Below are 20616 nucleotides of genomic sequence, written 5' to 3' on the forward strand. Positions count from 1 at the left end.
TAGAGTTATGCACCCCTCTGAGGATCTTATGCTGTTTTGTAGTTATGTTAGAGAAGCACCAGGACAGAGCACCAGTGAAGACTGATTCTGAACTTACTATGTTCAATAATGGAGTCAAAGAAGATGGTTTGGACAGAGAATGGGCATCAGCCAAAATGTTTGGCTCAAGGATGACACCAGACTGGGTTGTGATATCCTCAAGTGGACTTCTTCCTGATGACTTCCGCTGAGGCTTGGGAGAAAACACAGAAGAATCGGTAAAGCTTTTTCCGCAATCAGTGGCACCACTTTAATGGCTTGTTAACAGAATCAAATTTATTCCTCATAGATCAGTAGACAAAGGAAAATTGGTTCTTACCTGCTAATTTTCATTCCTGTAGTACCAAGGATCAGTCCAGACTGCTGGTGGAGTCAGAAAAAAAAGTTCAAGGCACCCTATGATAACCCAGTGTGCCACCTGCGATCCTCCAGTATATTGAATAACAAAGGAGAAATTATGAAAGTAGGACAATCAATGACTAGACCAAGCCACAAAAAACTATATATAGGAAAATAAACATGGAGAGAATCAAAAATTGGTATTCTTCAGAGTCTCCTAAACCTTGTAAAGAAAGAAATACAACAAGAAAATGAGCGGACTCTCCAGAAAGAGTATCTGGGCGGGCGTCTGGACTGATCCTTGGTACTACAGGAACGAAAATTAGCAGGTAAGAACCAATTTTCCTTTCCCTGTACATACCAGGATCAGTCCAGACTGCTGGGATGTACCCAAGCAGCCCTAAATGGAGTGGGATCCGGAGAGTCCCGCCCCACACTGCTGCCGAAGGATTCGACATCTGGAACCCGGAGCCCTAACATCTAAACGATAATGCTTAGCAAAAGTGTGTAAAGATTTCCAAGTCGCCACTCTGCAAATCTCCTGCGGCGAAATACATTGGCTCTCAGCCCAGGAAGCCGCCTGAGACCGAAGCGAATGAGCCTTCAGACCATCAAGAACTGGTCGGCCATGACAAACGTATGCCGAAGCGATGGTTTCCTTCAGCCATCGCGCAATGGTAGCCTTAGAAGCCTGACATCCCTTCTTAGGATCGCTCCATAAGACACAAAGGTGGTCTGAGAGACGAAAGGCATCAGTCACCTCCAAGTATTGCAGGAGCACCCAGCGTACATCAAGCCTCCGTAAGTCCCTAGCCTGAGGAGAAGACCGATCTAAATCTGGAAACGCCGGCAGCTCTACCGACTGGTTGACATGAAATGCGGAAACCACCTTTGGCAGAAAGGAGGGAACTATCCGCAGCGAAATCCCTGAATCCGAGATGCACAAGAATGGTTCCTGGCAGGACAAGGCCTGAATTTCCGATATACACCTAGCGGAACAGATCGCCACGAGGAATACTGTCTTGAGAGTTAAATCTTTCAAGGTAGCACGCTTAAGAGGTTCAAAAGGAGGGTCACAGAGCCCATGAAGAATCAAATTCAAACTCCACGACGGACAGCGTGCTCAAATTGGATTCAAATGTTTGGCCCCCTTCAAAAAACGAGCCACATCTGGATGTGTTGCAAGAGACATACCATCAACCATACCACGCAAACAGCCCAGCGCTGCTACCTGCACGCGGAGCGAACTGTAAGCGAGTCCCTTCTTTAAACCGTCCTGCAAGAACGCCAAAATGTTAACTACAGTGGCTCGGCGCGGAGACACTTTCAATCCGCTACATCAAGTATCGGAGACTTTCCATACTCAAACATAAGTAAGAGAGGTAGAGGTTTTTCTTGAGCTGAGCAGAGTGGTAATAACCACCTCCGGGTAACCCTTCTTTCTCAGCTGTCGCCTTTCATAAGCCAAGCCACTAGACAAAAGTGAGCTGCCTGATCGAAAAATACCGGACCCTGTCAATGCAGGTTGGGAAGATGGCCGAGATGCAAGGGGCCGTCAACCACTAGGTTGATGAGATCTGCAAACCACGGTCTCCGTGGCCACTCCGGAGCCACGAGAATCACGGGACCCCTGTGGGACTCTACCCATCTCAAGACTTTTCCTACTAGCGGCCACGGAGGAAACACAGAGGAGCACGTCTTGGGGCCACAGGAGGACCAGGGCATCTACCCCTTCTGCCCCGTGCTCCCTCCGTCGACTGAAAAAACAAACCGCCTTCGCATTCATGCGTATAGCCATCAGATCTAGCCGGGGCGTCCCCCCACCAACGAGTGAGAAGCCTCATTGCCTCCCCGGACAGCTACCACTCTCTGGGGTCGAGCCGCTGGCGACTGAGAAAGTCTGCTTGAACGTTGTCCACTCCGGCTATGTGAGATGCCGCTAAATGAACCAGATGACGTTCTGCCTAGACCATCAGCTTATCTGCCTCTGTGGCGACTGGATGACTCTTCGTACCGCCCTGCCTGTTGATGTACGCCACAGTTGTCGCATTGTCGGAAAGAACTCTTACCGACCAATGCTGAACCAATGGGAGAAAACTGCGTAACGCCAGATGAACCGCTCTTGTCTCCAAGCGACTGATGGACCACTTGGACTGCTGTGGTGTACACTGTCCCTGAGCCGATTGTAACTGGCAGACCGCTCCCCAGCCGAAAAGACTGGCATCCATCGTCACAATTATCCACTGTGGATTTTCGAGATCCATTCCCTTCTGTAAGTGATCGGGGACTAACCACCATTCGAGACTGGATCGGGCTGGTTCCATGAGGGGCAGAGGCAGATGGAACTCCTCTGACTTGGGGTCCCAACGGGAAAGCAACACTCTCTGTAAAGGATGCAGATGCGCAAAGGCCCAGGGGACTACTTCTAGAGTAGATGCCATAGAACCAAGAACTTGCAAATAGTCCTACACTGTGGGTAATGGGAGGGCCATAAGGCGGCACACTTGAGACATCAGTTTGAGCATTCTGTCCTGTGGGAGAAAAACTTTGCCCACAGCCGTTCGAAACGTGCACCCAGGAACTGCAAAACCTGGGATGGTACCAATTGAGTCTTGTCGAAGTTGACTACCCAACCGAGGGCCTGAAGACGATGTAAGACCGTCTGAATTGCCATCTTGCAAAGAGTTTCTGACTTCGCCCGGATGAGCCAGTCGTCCAAATAGGGATGAACCGTGAAGGCTGCTGCCGCGGAGCAAAAGACGGAGTCCTACCCGTCTGGAACAGTCGTTGACCCTGAAAACGTCCCCTAAACGATCCAAAAGAGCGAGAAGAACGAGGCTTGTCCTCTGGAAGTTTGTAAACCTTATTATCCCCCAAGTCTTTAATGAGATGTTCCAGCTCCTCTCCGAATAACAAGGTTCCTTTAAATGGAAAGGAGCCCAACTGTGACTTTGACGTGGCGTCAGCTGCCCAGTGGCGGAGCCAAAGAAGCCTTCTAGCCGAAACTGCGGAGGCCATCGTGCGAGAGGAGGTACGTAGGAGATCATATAAAGCATCAGCCGTATAGGCCACCGCCAATCCCAAATGATTTGCCTGTTCCAGCTCTGCCGAGGGAAGATCCTGATAGGTGAGCAACTGCTGCACCCACCGAAGGGTAGCCCGCTGCATGAGACTGCTGCACACTGCTGCCCTAACACTTAGTGCTGAAACCTCAAAAATTTGTTTGAGAAGAACCTCGAGCTTCCTATCCTGGAGGTCCTTCATAGCAGTGCCTCCTGTCACCGGAATGGTCGTGTGCTTGGCAATCACGGAGACGGCAGAGTCTACCTGAGGGACCTTCAGCAACTCCAAGGAGTCCTGCAGAAGCAGGTAGAGCTTTACCATGGCCCTACTAACCCTCAGGTTGGCCTCTGGCACGTCCCATTCCCAAGTAAGTAGTTGCTGAAGTTTCGGATGAAAGGGAAAGGCTTTAGGTGAAGCCCTGAGCCCCGCAAGAACCGGATCCCCTGGGGAAGGATCCGCCACTGGCTGCGGTGCCGGAATAGCAAGTTCTTCCAGAACATAAGGTATGAGTGGGTCCAACTCTTCTCTGCGAAATAATCTGAACACTTGAGGGTCATCCCCTTCTACGAGAGCCGCATCCTTGACCTCATCGGCCGCCGTGTCCTCGTGGGAGGGTCTTGGGGGGCAGGATCCTGGGAGATAGCTGGTGGGGGAACCGGAACAGGAGCTCAACGGGGTACAGGTCCATCTGCAGATCTAGGTACCTTAGCTGGTGGGGGTTGCTGCCCTCAAAATCTACCTCTAAATATGCTTTATGCAGTAATAAAATAAACTGCGAGGAAAAGGTATGCTGGCGCTTTAAGGACCCCCCCCCCCCCCCCCAAAGGGTAAGGCAGGAGGCAGGGCTTCCGATTCTGCCAAAATCGGGCATTCGGGGCTCAAATTAGGAGGAAAAAGCGGCGGAGGAAGATCCCCTCCCCCAGAGGCTGAGCATCATCGGTGCCAGATGAATTCAAAATGGCCACCGTTCCCACGCTAAGCGGGGATGGGGCAGGCCGATGTAGAGGAGCTGCGTGAGCCCTGCCGGAGCTGCGCACACAAGGCAGAGACTGTTTTCTGCCTGAAACAGGCAGATCAGAAGGCCCTTCACCCCCGGGGAGGCAACAAAAACAGAGGCTGTCTTGGGAAATCCGCGCTGCTGGCTCCCCACACGCCGAACACCTGGACCCCTGCGGCATGACAGAGAGAGAGAGGAAAAAAAAATCAGAAAGGTTTGAAAAATCTGAAAAAAAATCTGAAAAAATCCCCTGTGCCGGTAATGAGAAAGGAACAGGCCTTGTTTTTGTATCTTTATTATTTATTTTACAAACAAAATGGAGCCACTGCCTCAGGGGAATGTACAGCTCCCTTCAGAGGAATTAATCGTCTCTGGAATGAGAGGGGGAGGGACCGGCCCACCGGTAAATCCCCCCTACCCGGGAATTAACATAGTTCCTCTGGGTAACAAGGCTTGCGGGCACAGGGACCATAAATCTCTCATATAATTAAAAAAATTGTTTTTGTTTTTTTTATTCACAAAAAGTTGATCTAGTCAATGATCAGCAGGGAAGGGAGACACAACCCAGCAGTCTAGACTGATCCTGGTACGTACAGGGAAGTGCATTTTACTTCAACTGGAACAAGAAGAGAAGAAAGGTTAGAAGATGGTAAAGAATCTAGTGATACAAAGAGCCCCAGGCCACAAGTCTCTCAAACCCCAGCAGTCCAAAGCCATAGATAAACTTTGTGTACCACAATTACCACCTGGAATTCCTTTTCCTATTTCTTGCTTCCAAAGATGACATGATCTACAATTTAGATTGTGACTTGTTGGAAAAGGGTCCAAGTGCAATTTTTTTTTTATTTGAATTTAAAGTTTTTACAATAATCATCTTGCATTAGAAAAACAAGACAGCATCCAATAAACATCAATTCTGCAAAAAGGAAAAAAAAAAAAATTCACTGTGTTTTAAAAAGAGACCACAATAAATGAGATCCAGAACAGCTCTCAAATGTGGAGCACACTTAAAGAGAAAAGAAAAATTATAATGGAGAGAGAAGCACATCTTCATAAACGGCTGCTATGCTTCACACAACCAACATCACGAGGACACATCCAACTTCTGGATTCTAAGAAAAATCAAAACTGTGATAGCTCCAAAAATTTATATTTAATACTGTCTCACATTAGAATAGATTTACAAGGAAATTAATTTCAAACATTGAGCCACGATGGTGGCGCATTGCTAGAAATTTCCTTCTACATTCTTCCATAGGTCTTGAAATATCTGGAAATAAACTTTAAGGCCATGAATAAAGTTTGCCTATTCAAAAAAAAAAAAATAGCTCATATGCAATTTTTTGGCTTAGTTTTAAGTTCACAAAGATACTGTTAATAAGTCCTTTGAACTCCACAAATAAGCACAAGCATAAAAAAGGACCATAGGGTCCATCTAGTCTACCCAATCTGCTTCCTGGTGCAAACAGGCACTGTGGCAAAATCCCAAAATCAGAGGCATTAGAGTCACTTACTGTTTGCAGAACTCCCAGCTCATTCTCATCTGACTCAGCTTTCTTTACAGGCCACATTCTCCCACCTTCAATCAGAGAATTTAGCTTTACTTTTCTTGAAGCTAGGGCTAAAAACAAAGTTATACCATATCAAAATACTGGCAAATGTGCAATCAATGGTCTTCAATTCATGAAAGGGAAATGAATACAAAAAAGGAGTACAACTATCAATTCATGTATGCTATCACCTGCCAGCAATGTTCCTCTATTGTCTACATAGGTCAAACCTCAACGGATAAAGAAAGAGGAATGGTCTATTGTTAAGAGTATTAAACAGAGAAATTACTTACCTGATAATTTTGGTTTCCCTTAGTGTAGACACATGGACTCAAGACCAACGGGTTATTTGCTCCCCTGCTAGCAGATGGAGACGGAGTCAGGTTTCAAAGCTGACGTCACCCTAGATATACTCCTGCAGTGACCTCAGCCATTCAGTAATCTCTTCCAAAGGAACTGTGGACATGCAGTAGAAAAATTTAATTTGAACTTGGATACAACTTAATACTTGATTAAGAAACTGGAGACCGTAACTGTACTCGACCAAGAAAGAACTGGTTCCCAGCCACACTATAGATGCCCTGATCAGGGGATAGGGCAACGGCTTACCTGCACTGTCATGGAATCGAGATTCACCTCATGGGTGACGTCTTGCTACAGTACATGGGCAGCTGTGGGTAGGATGCTGAGTCTGTCTGTCTACACTAAAGAAAACAAAATTATCAGGTAAGTAATTTCTCCATTGCCTAGTGTGTAGTCAGATGGACTCAGGACCAATGGGATGTACAAAAGCTACTCCCAAATGAGGCAGGATGCTGCCCACGAGCCGGTTAGCACCGCCCTCGCAAAGGCTGCGTCCTTTCGGGCCTGGACGTCCAGATGGTAAAAGGTGTGCAAGGAGGACCTCGTCGCTGCTAGACAGATGTCGGCAGGAGATAGTAGCTTAGCTTCCGCCCAGGATACTGCCTGGGCACTGGTAGAATGAGCTTTAACCTGGAGGGGTAAAAGCTTCCCTGACTCTACATAAGCTCCTATGATTACTTCCTTGATCTAGCAAGCTACGGTAGCTCGCGAAGCCGCTTCGCCTTGTTTCTTTCCCCCGTGAAGAACAAACACGTGATCTGTCTTTGCACCGGTTCTGAACGTTCCAGATACTGCACTAAAAATCTACCGACGTTTAGATGGCGAAGGCAGCGGTAGACTTCCATGAACTTGCATCTATCCAGGGACAATAAGGAAATGGATTGTTTCAAGTGAAACTCCAAGCCTACCTTTGGTAAGAAGGAGGGGACGGTGCGAAGCTGTACTGTTCCTGGAGTAAACCGAAAGAACAGTTCCCAACATGACAGCGCCTGTAGTTCAGAGATGCAACGAACCGAGCATATCGCCACCAAGAATACAGTCTTTAGTGTTAATAGGCTTAGCAACAGACTGCGCAGTGGTCTGAAGGAAGGCCCTGCTAGAAAGTCCAATACTAGATTGAGGTTCCAGAGGGGGACTGGGCACTTTAAGGGTGGTCGGAGGTGTTGAACCCTCTTAGGAAATGGGCCAAGTCTGGATGCGCCAACAAGCGGGTTCCGTCACCTCGGCCCTGACGCAGGAGAGGACTGCCACTTGGACCTTCAAGGAGTTGAGGGACAATCCTTTGTTCAGGCTGTCCTGTAAAAATTCCAGAATCTTAGGGATCTTGGCTGTATACGGGGGCACCTCGCATTCCTCGCACCAGGCCTCAAATATTCTCCAGAACCGTATGTACGCCAGGGACGTTGAGACCTTCCGTGCGTGGAGCAAGGTGGCGATCACGGTTGCCGAATAACCATACTTCGTCAGGCGAGCCCTCTCATGGGAGAGAGAGAGAATAGAGTTGGATCCTCGTGAAGAATTGGACCTTGTTGGAGAAGTTCCCTGACCGGGGGGAGGCAAAGGGCACTCTCCACAAGAAACCTCCGCATGTCTGCATACCATGGGCATCTTGAGCCAATCCAGGGCCACCAGCAAGACTAATTCTCTGTGGTGTTCGATCTTGCAGATGATCTTGCCCAGTAGAAGCCATGGAGGGAAGGCGTACAGTAATTCCTCCTCTTGCCAGGCCTGGACGAGGGTGTTAATCCCTTGGGAGTGCTGATCTAGTCTGCAACTGAAGAATCGGGGAACCTTCACATTGTGAGAAGTAGCTAGTAGGTCGATGGATGGGAGGCCCTAGCAATCTACTAGGAGCGGAAGACTCTGGTCGACAACGTCCATTTCCCTGGATCCAGCCTTTCCCTGCTGAGAAATTCTGCTCTGTGGGAGGCCAAAATCCCTTGTAGATTTAACTACACCCATTCCATAAGGAGGTCTATCTCCACAGACAATTGGTGGCTTTTGGTTCCTCCCTGGCGATTGATGTAGACAACCATTGTTGCATTGTCAGACATCATGCGGATTGCTTGCCTCTGGAGCAAAACGTGCAGGCATGCTAATCTCACCGCTCGCACTTTCAGGTGGTTTATGTTCCAGTTCGCCTCTTCCTCGGTCCATCACCCTTGAGTTGTCAGTTCCTGACAGTGAGCTCCCCACCCCGGAGGTTCGCAACAATTGTGAGGACGATCCAGTTTAATGGGGGACAGGCTTAACCTCTTGCTTAGAGGAACTTCCTGTATCCACCACTGGAGCAGAGAGCATACTTCCATCGGTAGGTGGAGGTGAATTGAGTAGTTTTGAGACAGTGAGTTCCAGTGTGACAGCAGGGAGTGCTGGAGAGGCCACATGTGTGCCCTCACGCATGATACTACTTCCAGGGTTGATGCCATGAGGCCAAGGACCTGGAGATAGTTCCACATCATGGAGAGCATTGTGTTCATTAATTAACTTGGTCCTTCTATTATCCGAAAGTGTAAATAACCGATTTACATCTACCTGTTCTAGACCTCTCATGATTTTAAAGACCTCTATCATATCCATCAGCCTTCTCTTCTCCAAGCTGAAAAGCCCTAACCTCTTTAGCCTTTCCTCAAAAGGCAGCTGTTCCATCCCCTTTATCATTTTGGTCGCCCTTCTCTGTACCTTCTCCACTGCAACTATATCTTTTTTGTGATGCGATGACCAGAACTGTACACAGTACTCAACGTGCAGTCTCACCATGCAGCAATACAAAGGCATTAGGACATGTTCCATTTTATTCACCATTCCCTTCCTAATAATTTCTAACATTGTTTGCATTTTTGACTGATGCAGCACACTGAGCAGATGATTTCAATGTATTATCCACTATGATGCCTAGATCTTTTTCCTGGTAGGTAGCTCCTAATATGGAACCTAACATCATGTAATTACTGCATTGGGTTATTTTTCCTTATATGCAACACCTTGCACCAGTCCATATTAAATTTAATCTGCCATTTCGATGCCCAGTCTCGCAAGGTCCTCCTACAATTTATCACAATCCGTTTGTGATTTAACTACTCTGAATAATTTTGCATCATCTGCAAATTTGATAATCCCAATAGTCGTATTCCTTTCCAGATCATTTATAAATATATTTAAAAGCACCAGACCAAGAACAGATCCCTGAGGCACTCCACTGTTTACCCTTTTCCACTGAGAAAATTGACCATTTAATCCTACTCTGTTTTCTGTCTTTTAACCAGTTTGAAACCATGAAAGGACATCACCTCCTATTCCCTGACTTTTCTTAGAAGCCTCTCATGAGGGACTTTGTCAAATGCCTTCTGAAAATCCAAATATACTACATCTACTAGTTCACCTTTATCCAAGTTTAACCCCTTCAAAAACATGAAGCAGATTTGTGAGCAAGACACCTCCCTTGGGTAAATCCATGTTGACTATGTTCCATTAAACCATGTCTTTACATATGTTCTGTGATTTTGATCTTGTAAACGGATTTTTTTTTATAAGTATTTCCAATGAGAAAAGTTCAAAACACCTAGGGATTGTGGGGTACTTCAACACTCCCTAGCCCTTTCAAAAACAATGTGCTGGCTGTACAAATACTCCCAAAATAAACCCCTCTCCACCCAGAAAAACCCCTCCCCCTTCCCACCCTCCCTTCCCTCTGTAGTCTCTGAAACATGTCCACATTCAGTTGAGAAAGAGCATATTACTTGGTTAGAAGTCAAGAACAATCCACAGTGGTAATCCTAGACCAGACAAGTGAAGCCTCAGTAATTCAGCAGTCTGCTTCGAGCTCGGTGTGGAAGGGTCTGAATATAAATGTCCCAAATTGCAAAAAAGCGGCGTCGTGCAGGTGGCGTGTTCCGGGCCAAGAGATATTCCATATGCAAAAGCGAGTAAAAGAGATTTCGCCAGGTCCAAAAGGAAGGCAGATCCGTATTCCTCCATCCCATCAAAATGACTCGTTTCCCCACTAGACAAGCTTTCTGGATTAATAATAGAGTGCCAAGATCTCGGATCCTCAATGGGGGGATACACCCAAATAGGATCCATAACGGAGCTACCGGAATAGAGACCCCCAAAATTGTAGCCACCTGGGTCCAAAATTTCTTAATGGATGGGCAGGTCCAAAAAACATGAGCCAGTGTGCCCACCACCTCAGGGCAACGGCCACAGGACGCCGCAATGTGCTGTCTATGCGCCATCTGCGGGGAGCTATAAGCCCGTCCCAAAAATGTATATTGCAATTCACGGTAGTAGGCGTTGAAGGAGATCCGGGCCACCCTAGCAAAACATGCATGTAATAGCGACGGAGTGAGCACAAACTCCCCATCCCCGTTCCAGCGGTCTGCAAGGGCAACACAAATGTCCACCCGCCTTACAGCTCGGAGTTGTTTATAGTAACAAGATAGGGAGGGAAACTGCCTACCTTCCAGTTGTAACAGCGTATTCAGTTTGTGGAATGTGGCTTGCACCCGGAATGCCAGGGGCAGACTATGTAGGTAATGAGCAACTTGCAAGTATGGGAACACTGCTGAGTTCCCCATACCATAATACTTCTGAAATTCAATAAGGGGGACTGGTTGGCCCTCTCGTGTGAGCAAATGGCCTAACCTAGTAATCCCACGAGCTTGCCAGTGTCGGAAAGCCGCAGTGTGAGATCCCGGAGAGAATTCAGTATTTCCCACTATAGGTAACAAATATGCACAGACTCGCGGTAACTGCAATCTCTTAATAAGTTGCACCCAAGCATACCTAAGCGGTCTAATCACACTAGAGGTAGTCAAAAAAGAAGGTAGTTTGCCAGGTTCTACTTGGAGGGTATAGGTCAAATCAATTGGGTTGGCTAGAGCACTGTCTGCCGCGAAGGTGTGTGAAAGAAGACTCCCCTAAGATCCAGTCCCTGATCGCTCTCAAGTGGCATGCCAAATTATATAATTCCATCTGGGGCACTCCTAGACCTCCCAATTCCCATCGCTCCTGTAGCCAGATAAGCGGCAATCGAGCCTCCCCCTCCACCCCCCACCACAGAAATCGCTGCAGCAAGCGATCTATGGACTGAAGATATCAACGTGTAAGCTGTAACGGCAGATTTTGAAGTATATATAGCCATTTAGGCAAGATCACCATTTTATATAAATGTACTCGGCCAATCAAAGACAAAGGCAAAGATCGCCACCGCTGGAGTAATTCCTGCGTGTAGCTGAGAAGGCGGGGGATGTTGAGAAAATAGGCTTGGGCGGGGTCTGCTGACAAGTGGATTCCCAAGTAATGGAGAGCAGTCTCCACCCACTGTAAAGGAAAGGAGCCCCGCCAACGTTCTCGAAGCTCATCTGGAAATGCCAAGGCAGATAATTTAACTTTATTGAGCCAAATTCCCGAAAAAAGGCCAAAGGTCTCAAACAAATCCAGGAGTGATGGTAAGGAAGTGGCAGGATCCGTTAGGAAAGCTAGCAGGTCATCCGCAAAAGCTACACACTTAAATATTTCTGCCTGAAAACGAATCCCCCGAATTGCGACAGTCTTTTGTATTGCCATTAATAAGGGCTCCAATTGCAGTATAAAAAGTAATGGAGAGAGCGGGCACCCCTGTCTCGTACCATGTAGGATAGGAAAAGAAGCAGATTCACCTCCATTTACAAGTAAAGTTGCCTGGGGATTTGTATACAACATTTGTATGGCATCATAAAAAAAACAACTCGTGAACCCCATGTGACGCAGTATGTAAAATAAATAACTCCACCGCACTCTGTCAAAAGCTTTTTCTGCGTAGAAACTAATAGTTAAAAAGGGGGTCTGTGAAGAGTGACACATTTCCATTGCAGTGAGCACCCGACGCACATTGGAAAGTGCAAAACGCTTCCGTATGAAACCCACTTGATGAGTACCGACTAATGATGGGAGAAGGATGGGTAACCGGTCAGCCAATATTTTTGGCTTAGAGATAAGTGTAACGTGGGCATGGTTTTGCTGAGCCGGAAAGCTACCCCGACTAATGAGATCCGAGAAAAGTGATGCCAAAGGAGAGGCAATTCGATCGAAGAGACACTTTTAAAATTCTGCTGAATATCCATCAGGACCCAGGGCTTTCAATCTCTTGGACCAATAGATTGCTAACAATCTCCTAAACAGTAATAGGGGAATTCAACGTTTGCCGCTGGTTCTCCGTAAGCTGTGGTATCGGCAAGGAGGCGCAGAACCAAGAGCAGGCTGCCTCTGACCAACCCTCCGACTGATAGAGTTTACCATAATAATCTCAGAAAAGCTGTAAGATAACCTGTGTACTCGTTTCAATGGAACCCGCAGGTGAGCGCAGGCCTGCAACGAAACGGAGTGCTCGTGTGGATCGAATTAAGTGAGACAGCTTGCCTGTTTTATTACTGTATTTATAGAGCTGATGTTGATAATAGAGCAAACTTTTTTGCTCGTTGGTGTAATAATATATTTAGCGTACATTGAATAGAAAGATAATTGACTCTCAGACAGCGTGTGTTAGTCTGAAGAAGTTTGGTCTTTACAATCTGCAGCTGGGTATTAAGCTGTAAAATTCTCTTAAGGGTTTTCTGACGATGCGCCAAATAGGAGATGATTTCCACCCAAAGAACAGCTTTCGCAGTATACCAGAAGAGAGTTGGGTGTCCCTTATGCTCCTGATTCAACATGTCATAATTGGACATTCTCTCAGCCAAATACTGTTGGAAGCCCCTGTCTTCGGCCAAGTAGAAAGGGAACATTCACAGTCGAACTCCTCCTCGATGCAGGCTGCAAAGTCAGGTCGAGCCACACTGGTGCGTGGTCCGAGATCACTATAGCTTCTGTCCCAGCATCGGACACCTTAGAAAAAGCATGACCACTGACTAGGAAATAATCAATACATGAGTATGTGGCATGTGCCCGAGAAAGGTGTGTGAAATTTTTTCTCCGGGATGTAAAGTGCACCACGGGTCTATCAAATGCAAGGTACTCTCCAAAAACGCAGGACCTTTTCCCAGACCTCCTTCCCTACATCTATTATGAGAGGCATCTAATTGGGGGTCTCTGATAGTGTTGAAATCTCCCCCAAGAATAAGTGTGTCAGTCAAGTATGGGAGCAAGAAGTGGTAAAGAACCTGGAAGAACTCTGAACTATAAGTATTGGGTGCGTAAAAATTGCAGAACACTACCGTCTGGTGATATAACTCAGTTACCAGAATAAGATACCGTCCCTCTAGATCTTTAATTTCCTTATGGACCTGTATAGGCAGAGCTTTGTTAAACAGTATTGCCACCCCTTAATGAACGCTACCTACCCATTGTTTACACAATTTGGCATATTCCAAATCTGAAAGGCGAGTCTCCTGTAGAAACCCTACATCAGTAGATGTTTGTCTGAGATGAGTTAAGATTTTGGACCACTTAATTGGGGAGTGTATGCCACACACATTCCATGACACTACGCGAGTCTTTATATTAGAAGGCATCTATTTGTGATAAGTACATGTAGCAGATCTGACCCTAGCAACTGGGTGCAGACCCTCCCCACCGGGGTCCACCCTCTGAATAACCAGATCCTGGCCAAGGACCGATATTTATTTATTTAAAGGCTTTTATATACTGATGTTCATGTAATAGTACATATCGCGTCGATTTACAGAGAACTAATGTTAGAAATTACATCGAACATATGGGATACATAGAACATGGAGTAAATAATAGGGATAGTATTACATCATAAGAACATAAGAAATTGCCATGCTGGGACAGACCAAGGGTCCATCAAGCCCAGCATCCTGTTTCCAACAGAGGCCAAAAACCAGGCCACAAGAACCTGGCAATTACCCAAACACTAAGAAGAACCCATGCTACTGATGCAATTAATTACTGATTAATTAATTACTGATGCCCTCCACCACTACAGGAACGCCACACTAAAGGCAAAAAGGGATTTCCACGCTCAGTTGAATGCAGTTGAATGAAACACGTGAGCACATAAGAATATACCTGAAGAAAAACAGATAAACAAAAAGGGCATTTGCCCCAGACATTTTAACCATAGACCATGGTCCGAGAGGAATCTACCACAAGATAATGTAAAGAATGAGAAAATGAGGGTGGCCAATCTAAGCTGAGGTATTGGGGTTATTAAAGTCTTTAAGTGAAGTGATATGTTAGGCTATAGTTGTTACAACCACAACATTGAGCATTTAAGTAAGAGACTATCCCATTCCCCCACCCCCTCTTATTCCCAACCCCTCTCCCACCCTCCAGATCCCTACCCCCGCCATCCCCAAAAGTACCTGAAAACAGGTATAGAGATCACTGTCTCACCATTCACGGGAGTGAGAGTTGGAAAAAAACAACAAAACAAAAGAAAACCCATCCCTCTCCCACCCCTTTCCGCCATCCATTTCCATCACCACCAGATACAAAAGACAAAATACAGTAGAGAAAAAGTTTAAAGTTCCCCCTACAATACATTTCAAACAGGAACAAGAAACTAATTGCAAACACATGAATTCAGCGCAACACCCCGCTGGATGTGAGAGATCACCAATATTCCTCAAAAGAGACCCAGCTTTTCCTTTGAATCCAGTCCTGATTGTGAAGGAGCACATTCACCCCCCTCCATGTATGCGTGTTCTCCAGGCTCTATGGCGATCTCCGGATTCAACTTTTTTATCGTGAGTGGGTGATGAAAAGAAAATGTCAACAGCCAATGCCTCCAGCAAGGCTTGAGTAAGTTGGCATCAGGGGATAGTCAAATTCAGAGAGAGTCGCAAAAGATCACCATGACCTCTAAGCTTAAAATATTGAAGACCCAGTTGGGTAGCCACCCAGCATGACGTCTCCGGAAACAGAGCCCACAGCAACTGGCAGTCTCCAAAGGCCCGGGGACGACTGCCGCTGAGAGCCGCTCCCCTCTCACCTACAACTCTGAGAGCCGGCGCAGAAGCGGCGAGAACCTGCGCCCGGGAAATCGTAATGGAGGGCTAACAGGCATTGGGGTTGATAATCCCGCCGATATTGCAGGCCAACGCAGTAAATTACAGAAAGTTTTTAAATTGAAGCACAGGTTAGTTATCAAGCTCAAAGAGTAGCGCAGTGTCAGCGTTCCAGAAGGGCGCCGTTGACTCCATGCCCCTTTATATGATATGCCACTATCAGCTCCCTCAATGTAAAGATCCAGATTCCTGACTCCCGCACTCACTCACAAAGCGTTTCGCCTCTTTGGGGCCCTCCAACCACTTCACCCCCTCATCAGTCACCACGCGCAACAGTGCCGGATAGAGTAATGTCGCACGAAGGCCCAGATTGATCAGCTGCGAACAGTGGGGCGCCATAACTTGACGCTGCGCCGAAACGTTCGGGGAGAAATCTTGAAAGAGGAGGATCTTCTGACCATCGTGAGAGAGCGCCCAAGAGAGCGCACAGGATGTCTACCTCATGGGCATAATTAAGGAGCTTGGCAATAACCTGACCACACCTGAATCACAACTACATATACAAAGAATGTAGCCACTCCGGACTTGTAAATAATTATTAATTTATGATGTTAACCTTCTACTGCTTTTTCTCTCTTGTCCCAGTTCCATTACCTCTGTTCATTGTAACTGCTACTCCTCTGCACCAGATTCAGTTATTGTATTTTCTGCACACCCTGTTTGAATGTAAACCGGCATGATGTGATTTTATCATGAATGCCGGTATATAAAAAACCTAAATAAATAAAATAAAATAAATAACCGGCTGAGGGCGAGCGGCGTTTGCCTGTTTAGGACCCAAGCGATGGGATCTCTCCACCCGCAAGGGCCCATTAGCGCGCAGGAGGTCAAGTTGCTCCTGCAGCCATTTTTCGAGGAGTGCAGAAAGATCTGGGTCGCAGATAGTCTCTGGGAGCCCAATTAGGTGAATATTTGAACGGCGCGATCTCTTCTCCAGGTCCTCAATGCGCAGCACTTGTTGCGTCATCGAGGCCTGGAGCTCCCCAAAAGAGGGGGGGGGGGGGGAACGACTCTGCCTAGCTGCAAAAAAAGAGCTGAGTCTATCCCTACAGATCTCTATACATACCTCGCGACTGGAATTTGCCTTCTTTAGCTCTAAACATCTCCAGATTTGTTTACTCTATGCTCCGCCTGGCCTCCTAGATTCGGATCCATCTCCTCTCATCGAGCTCATTGCCAAACACATAAAAAATGACACCCCAGCAGTCATCCTGGGAGACTTTAACCTGCACATCGACGCGATCCCACTATCCTCCAACAGCGAAATATTATCATCTTCCTTCAAGGCTATGGGCTTCTCTCAAATAGTCAAAAGCCCCACGCACAAAGCGGGGCACACGCTGGACCTTATCTTCATAAACTCTGGCCTCACACCTTCATCCCCCCCTCTTTGCTCCCCTATCCCATGGTCAGACCATCTAATGATTACAACGGATCTCTGTATCAAAGACAACCCTTTGTCAACAACCACTAAAACCACAATCCACTATAGGAACTCTTGCTCTATGGAAGACCTTACCTCATCTTTCTTCAGAACTCACCAACCTAGACCTTTCAGACGCAGAAACAGCCATCTCCACATGGCACAGCATTACAAACAAGGTGGCAGAAAAACTTTGCCCTTTAAAAACTAAAGAGCTCGACCCAACCCATAGAAACAAAAAACCATGGTTCACTCAAGAACTAAAAAACATCAAACTAGAACTGAGAAAAAAAGAACACGCATGGCGTAAGAGACCATCCAACGCTACACTAAATGAGTACAAAACCCTGATGCACAGCTACAGAAATAACATCCATCGCACAAAGAGAGATTTTTATGCCCACAAAATTCACAATTTTTCTTTTGATGCCAAAGCACTGTTCTCATATGTCTCAGAGCTCATTAAACCCACCTCCCCGGTTATCCCTGACAATCAAGCTCAATCTAGATGCACTGAACTTGCACAATTCATTGAAAACAAAATCCTGAAGTTAATAGCACCTCTGGCTATGCTTAACATAGAACCGCCCTCTCTCTTCTCTCCTCCCTCCAGCCAGAAAGCGAACCTAGAATCCTTCGAACTCACTTCTTCACTCGAAATTGAATCTATTCTCAAAAAGATGAAACCCTCCAACCATCCGATAGATGCTATACCATCCAAATTTCTACTCTCCATCCCAAACATCATTGCGAAGCCCTTAGCAGAGATCATCAACCGTTCGTTAACTCAAGGAGAAGTACCAGACACACTAAAAATAGCCACCCTCAAACCTCTCCTCAAAAAACCCAACCTGAACCCTGCAGACCCAGCCAATTTTCGTCCCATCGCTAACCTACCATTTATCGCCAAACTCATGGAGAGAATAGTTAATAAACAGCTGTCAGAATTCCTAGAAGACAACAAGATTCTCACAACAACCCAATTCGGATTCCGCAAATCCCTCAGTACGGAATCCCTCTTAATCTCACTGACAGAGTCCTCTCTGGACTGGAGAAAAAGACCCCCTACCTCCTGGCTCTTTTAGATATTTCTGCAGCATTCGACACCGTAAAGCACTCGATCCTCATCACCCGGCTCTCTGACATTGGAATCTCTGGATCAGCCCTAGAATAGTTCAGATCATTCCTTACCAAAAGGACATACAAGGTTAGAATAAGCAACAAGGATTCTCACCCAGTCAAGTCCACTCTCGGAGTCCCCCAAGGATCCTCCCTTTCCCCAACCCTGTTCAACATCTACCTTCTCCCCCTTTTTTATCTGCTCTCAAGCCTAAAGATCACTCACTTCATATATGCCGATGACGTCCACATTCTGCTGCCGATCACTCAATCTTTATCCAACACCATCAACTTCAGGAACAAATGTCTACAGTCCATAAACTCCCTACTCACTAGCCTCAACTTAGTTCTCAATACTTCAAAAACGTAACTTATGCTGATCAATTTCGATGACAACCTTCAGGCCGCCAGCAATCTAATCACACCATCTTGGATCCTACCCACACATGTCAGAGACCTTGGTGTCACCATCGACAATAATCTGAATCTCAAACAATTTGTCAAAAACACAACAAAGGAATGCTTTCACAAACTACACGTATTGAAAAGGCTGAAACCTCTCCTCCATTTTCAGGACTTTAGATCAGTCCTCCAAACAATTCTATTCTCAAAAATCGATTATTGCAACACTCTGCTAATTGGCCTACCCGCTATTACAACCAAACCACTAAAAATGTTGCAGAACTCGGTCGCCAGGATTCTGACTAATTCTAGGAGAGGTGAACACATCACACCTATTCTAAAAAACCTTCACTGGCTCCCTATTAAACAGAGAATCATTTTCAAAGTTCTAACCATAACCCACAAGACCATTCACTCCCAAACTTCGCTTGATCTAAGCGACCCTCTTCGTCCCCACGCATCACTGAGACCCATCAGATCCTGCTTATTAGGCACTCTATACACACCTCCTGCTAAGTCACTACTTAAACGAGCCTTCTCGACTGCTAGTCCTACCTTATGGAATGCACTCCCCACGGAACTTAGTCTCGAAACCTGTAATCGAACGTTCAGAAAAAAAGCTAAAAACTTGGCTTTTTACAAAAGCCTTCACTTAAAGATCTCTCCCTAGGTTTTTGACTCACCCTTGTCACACCCCATCATGTTAGAACCCGGACGCCGTAGCCCTTAACTCCCCTGTTTAGCTCTACTTTACATCTATCTACACCCATGTTTAATAAGTCAGTTGTAATTTCCGACTGTTTTGATTGTTAATGTTATTTATTTGATATTTTGACTGTTATTGACTCTGTTTATTGACTCTTATTTGATTTTGTAATAACAATTTTAATTTGAAGTTTAACCTTTAAGTTGTCCCCAGCTCCATCCAAAAGTTCCCCAGCATAATCTATAAGTTCTCATGTTGTTTGACCTGTGACTTGTTACCTCTTGTCTGACACAATGTTAGATTGTTCGATGTTTATTGTTTGATGTAATTTCCTACTTTGGTTTTATGTAAACCGACGTGATATGTACCAGTACATGAACATCGGTATATAAAAGCTCCTAAATAAATAAATAAATAAATAAAATAAATTTTCTTCAATTGATCCTTCTTCCAGTTTTTTAAGGATCTCTTTTGGCTAAAATAGCCTCTTTCACCTACCTTTTACCCATGCTGCTAATTGTTTTGCCTTCCTTCCACCTTTCTTAATGCATGGAATACATCTGGACTGTGCATCTAAGATTGTATTTTTAAACAATGTCCATGCCTTTTGAACACAACCTTTGCAGCTGCACCTTTCAGTTTTTTCTTAAATATTTCCCTCATTTCATCTAAGTTGCCCTTTTGAAAATTTAGTGTTAGAGCTGTAGATTTACTTATTGTCCCCCTTCCAGTTATTAGTTCAAATTTGATCATGTTATGATCACTATTGCCAAGTGGCCCCACCACCATTATGTCTCTCACCAAATCCTTCATTCAACTAAGAATTAAATCTAAAATAGCTCCCTCTCTCGTTGGTTCATGAACCAATTGCTCCATGAAGCAGTGGTTTATTCCATCCAGGAACTTTATGTCTCTAGCATGTCCTGATGATACATTTACCCAGTCAATATTGGGGTAATTGAAATCTAACGAAAAGTGCAGGAAAAGGATCAATCCTGACAAAAGACTCCAAATAGATTTCAAAGTTGATAAAGATTTTTATTCATTTATACGGCAACTCCACTGATTCAAATCCCAAGCAAGCTTTACGGCGTCCCCCGACACGGTCCCGTGTTTCGCCTAGGGCTGCATCGGGAGGGTAACACCAACAGGGTTTCTCAATAGAAAAGCTAAAACAAATTAAACGAGATGTCAGGATGCTATATAGGACTTACGCCGACTAAGATACAATCAATGATTATACACCATAACTCTTACCTGACAGCTTGGATTTCAGAAATCCAAGCTGTCAGGTAAGAGTTATGGTGTATAATCATTGATTGTATCTTAGTCGGCGTAAGTCCTATATAGCATCCTGACATCTCGTTTAATTTGTTTTAGCTTTTCTATTGAGAAACCCTGTTGGTGTTATCCTCCCGATGTAGCCCTAGGCGAAACACGGGACCGTGTCGGGGGACGCCGTAAAGCTTGCTTGGGATTTGAATCAGTGGAGTTGCCGTATAAATGAATAAAAATCTTTATCAACTTTGAAATCTATTTGGAGTCTTTTGTCAGGATTGATCCTTTTCCTGCACTTTTCGTTTGATGTGACATTATTTTAAAGT

At 45.7% G+C, this 20616-nt stretch overlaps 1 protein-coding gene across 1 annotated transcript in view; it reads right to left on the bottom strand.

The window, feature by feature from the left end:
* Positions 1-20616, bottom strand: part of LOC115097586 — a 106802-nt gene that overhangs the window by 69783 nt on the left and 16403 nt on the right. Inside the window, exons 2-3 of the mRNA XM_029613523.1 lie at positions 5953-6059; positions 98-232 (exon numbers count right to left, since the gene is read on the bottom strand). Of these exons, the coding sequence (XP_029469383.1) occupies positions 98-232; positions 5953-6009 (192 nt within the window). The 5' untranslated portion in view covers positions 6010-6059. The remainder of the gene's footprint in view (positions 1-97; positions 233-5952; positions 6060-20616) is intronic.

Source organism: Rhinatrema bivittatum, chromosome 8 (assembly GCF_901001135.1).
Source record: "Rhinatrema bivittatum chromosome 8, aRhiBiv1.1, whole genome shotgun sequence".
NCBI classification, from domain to species: Eukaryota; Metazoa; Chordata; class Amphibia; order Gymnophiona; family Rhinatrematidae; genus Rhinatrema; species Rhinatrema bivittatum.